Source organism: Monodelphis domestica, chromosome 1 (genome assembly GCF_027887165.1).
Source record: "Monodelphis domestica isolate mMonDom1 chromosome 1, mMonDom1.pri, whole genome shotgun sequence".
Classification (NCBI taxonomy): Eukaryota; Metazoa; Chordata; class Mammalia; order Didelphimorphia; family Didelphidae; genus Monodelphis; species Monodelphis domestica.
Genome location: NC_077227.1, coordinates 96,590,660 through 96,596,685, shown reverse-complemented (window position 1 = coordinate 96,596,685; position 6,026 = coordinate 96,590,660). Strand labels below are relative to the sequence as shown.

The 6,026-nt window shown below is 52.1% G+C and overlaps 1 protein-coding gene across 2 annotated transcripts in view; it reads left to right on the top strand.

The window, feature by feature from the left end:
- Positions 1-1,056: 1,056 nt before the first annotated feature.
- EMX2 (empty spiracles homeobox 2) overlaps positions 1,057-6,026 on the top strand; it is a 9,128-nt gene continuing 4,158 nt past the window's right edge. Inside the window, exons 1-2 of one of the 2 annotated variants that reach the window (XM_001368037.4) lie at positions 1,110-2,255; positions 4,803-4,987. In XM_001368037.4, coding sequence (XP_001368074.1) covers positions 1,862-2,255; positions 4,803-4,987 — 579 coding nt within the window. In that variant the 5' untranslated portion in view covers positions 1,110-1,861. Of the gene's footprint in view, positions 2,256-4,802; positions 4,988-6,026 lie in introns of both variants that reach the window. The other variant, XM_007478926.3, reaches the window with a different exon arrangement.

The window sequence follows — 6,026 nt, the reverse complement described above, 5'->3', positions numbered from 1 at the left end:
GATCTTTAACTACCAATAAACAGTAAGCAGCAGCCAGCAGCCTCGGGATGTGATCATAATTATTCCTCGGCGCGAACCAATAGGGATGAGGGAACTCAGCCCTAAAATCATCCCAAAACCAAAGGCAAACTCGAAAATACGGACAAGGTCTGGAGCCTGAGATTCAACTCACTCTCACTGTTCTAGTCCTCTGCCAGACTGGAACCTGAGATTCGACTCACTCTCACTGCTCCTAGTGCTCTCTCAGACAGAGCAATTAACAATCCAGGGTGGGGCACGGTGGTGGGTGCTTTAATAAATGACATTAGCAACGATGTTAATAATAAAGATAATCACAATTACCGCTAACACACAAACTGCATCTGCATACACCTCGGCAACACAGCCTCTCTTTTCCCCAAGACTTTTATAAGGAGTGTGTATGTGTGATGGTGGAGGGGGTGGGTGTTTGGAGTGTAGAGGTACTATTCACCACCCGGGAGAAGAAAATGGGTGTCTTGATCAAGAGAAGGGACGAGTTAGTAGTTGGCTCCGTTTGCCCTTTGAAGAGGGTTTCAATTTGCCAAATACCTGATGGGGCAAGGTCACTTGGACCCTCTCTGTCCGAGAGACCCTTTGGAATACAAGTTTGGAAGGGGGGGGGTCATAGCAGAGAAGGGGAGGGTACAGCTCTCAGAGTTTACTCTTCGCCTAGGAGACAACATTAAGTTTTGTCCTCAGGAGGGGGAGGGGGACGAAGAAATATAATAGTTTCCCCCACCCTCACCCCCAAGCCAGCCCCCTTTAGCCCTCCCCATGCGTCCCATTCCCTCCTCCCCCGGGCTCAAGTCTGGAATGAGAAGCGGCGGAGCGCGCGGGAGGAATCTGTGCTCTCCTACCTGCCCCCGCGGCAGCTGGCTCGGGTTGGGAGGGGAAGCTGCGGACGGTGGCGGCGGCAGCGGCCGGCGGGGACTCTGCTGGGACCTGGGCGCCCCGGAGGGAGTGGTGGTAGAGGTGGAGGAGGAGGCGGGGGAGAAAAAGGAGGAGGTGGGGAAGGAGGAGGAGGAGGAAGAGGAGGAGGAGACGAAGAAGAAGGAAGAGGAGGAGGAGGAGACGAAGAAGGAGGAAGAGGAGGAGAAGACGAAGAAACTGCAGCTGCCGCTGCCTCGGTGAGCGCTGGGAGAAGGCACAGAGTTGAAGATCGCAAGAGCAGCGGCACAGGCAGCCCCCGACTCCGTTCCACTCCGGGCCCGGATCCAGCCCTCCAGGTTCCCAGCCGCTCGCCTCCCTCTGACGCACTTTAAAGAGTCTCCCCCCTTCCACCTCAAGGCGAGTAATAGCGACCAATCATCAAGCCATTTACCAGGCTTCAGAGGAAGCTGTTTATGTGATCCCCGCACTAATTAGGCTCATGAACTAACAAATCGTTTGCACAACTTGTGAAGAACCGAGTACATCCATGGATTGTCTTTGGACTTAGGGTGCCCGGCCCGCCTTTTGCAGAAGAGAGGAAACTTTTTTTTCTCCCTCGAGAAACTTTTCCCCCCTTCTTTTCTCTGCCCGCAGCTCTGGGTCCCCCACGCTACCTCGCCAAAAAGAAAAAAAAAAATACCCCTCCCCATCCCAGCCTGCAAACTCTTCTGGAAGGATTTTTTTTCCCCTCTCTCTCATCTCTGGGTGCGTTCTGGTTCAAGATTCTCGGGCTCCTTCCCGTTGCCTCTCCTTCCCCCCTCCCCCTTTTCTTTTCTTTCTTTTTTTTTCTTTCCTTTTCGACAGCACAACAAAAATATCATTTTTTTCTCCCCGAAACTCGGCATCGGAGCCAGCGCACTGCTGACGCTCCGGAGCGGGGGAGCCCCCAGGACTCGCTCGGCGGCGCAGCATGTTCCAGCCGGCGCCCAAGCGCTGTTTCACCATCGAGTCGCTGGTGGCCAAGGACAACCCCCTGCCCGCCTCGCGCTCCGAGGACCCCATCCGCCCGGCGGCTCTGAGCTATGCCAATTCCAGCCCCATAAACCCCTTCCTCAACGGCTTCCACACGGCAGCCGGCAGGGGCGTCTACTCCAACCCGGACTTGGTGTTTGCAGAAGCCGTCTCCCACCCGCCCAATCCTGCGGTGCCGGTCCACCCCGTGCCGCCGCCGCACGCCCTGGCAGCACACCCCCTGCCCTCCTCGCATTCGCCCCACCCCCTCTTCGCCTCGCAGCAGAGAGACCCTTCCACGTTCTACCCCTGGCTTATCCACAGGTACCGATATCTGGGCCACAGATTTCAAGGTACGTGCCACGTTGCCTGGGTCCCTGCTCGCCTTCTCTACTCCCCGTTCTCCCTTACTTCCCCAAGAGCCCGACCCGGACGCAGCCAGGAATGCATCGTTGAAAGGCCTTGGTATTTTATTCCTCTCGCTGTTCGGGGATCCGGGCTCCCGGGTTTTGAAGTCCTGCAGTAGAAAAGTTGTACTCACTGAATGAAAGCAGAAAGAGATCTAGAGGTTCTAGCTGCTTCGTTTTCTCCTCTTCCTCCCCAAAACGAGTTGATCCTTTTAGGAAAGGGAGAAGGACGCAGAAATAGTCATAGTCCGAAGAGGGGCTCAGTGAGGGACGTTTGGCGGGGCACTGGAAGAGAAAAGCTACCGTGTTCATTGTGTGAAGGTAAACGCAGGGGAAAGCTGCGAGTCAGATTGTTCTCTCACCCCCACCCCAACCCCTATCCCCAACCCTCAACCCCACTACTTTCAGTTGTGGCACCCGCTCTGAGGCTGTATTTTGCATCCTACTGGGTCTGGGACAGCCACTTTTGCCTCGGTTTCGTTAGAAACTCTTTTACCTTGCATGCCACACCTCCTTCAGTCTTAGTCTGATCACCACCCCACCACCCCGGTCACTGACTCCTCTTCATCTCTTGGAGTGGATTCCTTACCATTCATCGATAAAGTCAATTTATTTCATTTAGATTTTTAGAAATATGGGGAGGGAGTTAGAAATAGGGTGGAATCACCGTCAGGCTTGCGACTACCTAGTAAATTACAGAGCCCTGGAGCCACGGCAGAAAGGCGGGTTTGGTCTCGTTTATTGTTTTTCTTTCTTTAAAAGAAATTAACCCAGTTGGGAGATAAGGGGGTAGTGAAGGCTGTTTGGTTGGTTTAAATTTTCTCTCTCTCTCTCTCTTTCACTCTCATTTTTTTTCCTCGGGGAGGGAAAGAGAGAGAGACCTGAACCTACGGGAAAGGGTTTAGGTAGCAAGAGTAATTAGTAATCAGATGAGGGGGAAAAAGCCACTTTTGAGCTCAGTGGATCAAAACGCCGCTGGCCGTTGATTAACCCTTAATGTTCCTGCTGTTGGAGGTAAAGAAGGGGTGTCCTCCGCCTTCACTCACCACTTGCATATTTCCATTTTATTTCACTGATCCGATATCTCCTAAACTCTGCCTGAACTTGACCAATTGAGTTTGGGTTTGTTGATAGCTTTCTGTTTTGTTGTACTTTGAGCTTGCTTGTATCATTCCCACTGAGATCTCTCACCCATCACTCTCTACGGATCTCCTAGTAAAGTTTAAGATTTTCCCTCCTTGCTTGAATAATAGCCAGGGACCCCCAAAGGACAGAGACTATGCAAAAGGGTCAACGTTGACGAAATAAAATGACAAACTTTCGATCACAACAATTATTTTCCCCGGTGCCTGGGAACTGAAGGCAGAAAGAGCTACTAGAAAAAAGAATAGTCCCGGCAGGCTGCTAAGATTAATTTTAAAATCTCCTCCCGGAGTGCAACGATAGATTCTCTCTCCCTTCCCATCTTAAATATTAATAATGAAATAATAATAAAGACAGTCGTTGGAAAATATGGGAATCGCAGCTTGCTGCTTTTCCAGCTCGAGCAAAGAAGTTAAATAGGGGGGGGGGGGGAATTTCATCCAATCCCTTCCCGGAATGGGAGCCCGAAGATGCCGGGGCTGTAGTCCCTTTTTGTATCCTAGGCCCGTTTGACAAGCTAAGAAACCCGGGAAGAAATGAGGCAGGTCAAAGGAGGAAGTGGGGAAACTGAGTGCGCTAGGAGCCCAGGAGGCTCCCGTTGTAGCTTTGGCTTTGGCTGAAGCTCGGAGAATCTGAGCCGGCCAGCAGACTGTCCTTCTGAGCCGGGCTTTGGGCTAGGGCCCAGTCGAGTCCTATACCAGGCCGAAACCCGAGGGATTAATAGGAAGTTGGGGACGCGGGTTCGTCGAGAGCTGAGTAGCGCTTGGAGTGTCCTTACACCCCTATCCCCATCTCCCTTCTCAGCTATAGAGAGTGGGCAGGTTAGTCCAGTTAGCAGGTCACAGCTCTGGGCCACAACGAGCTGAGCCGGGTTGTGGGTTGTTTCCGGCGGGGCACTTGGGCTATACTGAAACAGAAGAAAGGAAAGGAGCAGGCCTTCTTGAACCAGTTCGTTTTATTCTGACTTTTAAAAGATGACTCGAGTCATAAGGTGTTCCTTTCTGTGTCTCTTCTTCCCCCACCCCCATTGTCACTAATTTGGCCTGACCCTTACTTCTAATAACCCTGATTATTGAAGTTGTGCTCTGAGAAAGCTGGTGGAGGTCCAGCTTTTCGCTTCCTCCTATTTTCCATTCTTGAAGAACTCCCTGCTCCAATGAAGCAGGATTGTTTTATTTGGGGGGGGGGGGGGAGATGGGAAGAGAAGAGAAGAATTCTCTCCTGACTTAGGGAAAAGGCTTCCCGGTCCCTTCAAAGACCAACCTGGTTTAGAGGCAGCGGTGCCCAGGGAGGGGTGAGGGGACGAAGCCTGGGTCCCTAATAAAAACTCTGCTGTTCCCTACTCCTCAGGAAATGAAACGAGCCCCGAAAGCTTCCTTTTGCACAACGCCCTGGCCCGAAAGCCCAAGCGGATCCGTACAGCCTTCTCCCCGTCCCAATTATTGAGACTGGAACATGCCTTTGAGAAGAATCACTACGTGGTGGGAGCAGAGAGGAAACAGCTGGCCCACAGTCTCAGCCTCACGGAAACTCAGGTAAGACAGGATGCTTAGAGGGGCACAACTTCCCACTTGCCACGGAGGTAGTCTCTCCGGGCTGCTCAGGGAATCCCTGGGTCACCCGCCTTGGTTGGGAAGACTGGCCCGGGGGCCAAAGAAGAGAAGAAGCAGACCTGCTATGGCCTCCTGCCCCCAGGTATTTCTAAGGTTTCTGTTGTCTCAATGACCCTACTCCACTTAGTGAGGCCACATCCTCTGAATAAAGCAGGCTACTCCAAAGGCGCCTGAAAAAGAGGCGGCTCAGAGGGGACATCAAGGAATCTCAGTGGAATTCAGATTGGGTAGTGTGGGAGGTGTGCTCAACCCCCTCATCTTCCAGAAGAAAAATGAAGTCCAGACTCGGGATGAGCGGAATGTTCACTTTTAGGCAGCTTGGAGTTTGGACAATCGGCCCTAACCTCGCCGTCAAAAACTTCTGGATTTTGACCGTTTTTTGGTTGTTGTTTGTTTTAGTTTTTGTTGTATTTGTACGTTTGAGGCTCTGGGAGTGAGGGCCTCCTTTGATTTCGATCCATTAGTTAAGATTAGTCTTTCGTGGTTTGCGGGGCCTCGAAGTGAGCCTTGGAATCCATAGATTGGCTGGAGAGGATTTTGCCTTTTATTTATTTATTTATTTTTGATTTAGTACCTTGGGCAGAGTGTGGATCCCCCCCTCCCCAACCTCCTCCTCACATTACCCTAGCTCTACCAGTCCCTGGAAAGCTAATAAGTAGGCAAGGCGGCTGCACGAAGGAAGGGGCCGACTGGAGGTAGAGGAGAATGGGCCACAGACGAGTAATTGATTCCTCCGGGTAACCAGAGGTTGTGTTTGTAGGAGGCAGCCTTACAAATGAGTTTTCAACTCCTGTCTGGAGCCCATCATGGCATTTATTTACAGCACAGACATTGCTGCCCTCAGTCTGCAGAGGCAAGCTTTTCCTACCCGGGCAGTGCCGGTGGTAGTGGCTAGTGCGGGACAATCTGTTGCGGAAGGGCAGGAGAGAGAGAGAGAGATGGCTCTAGTAGGATGGCTTTG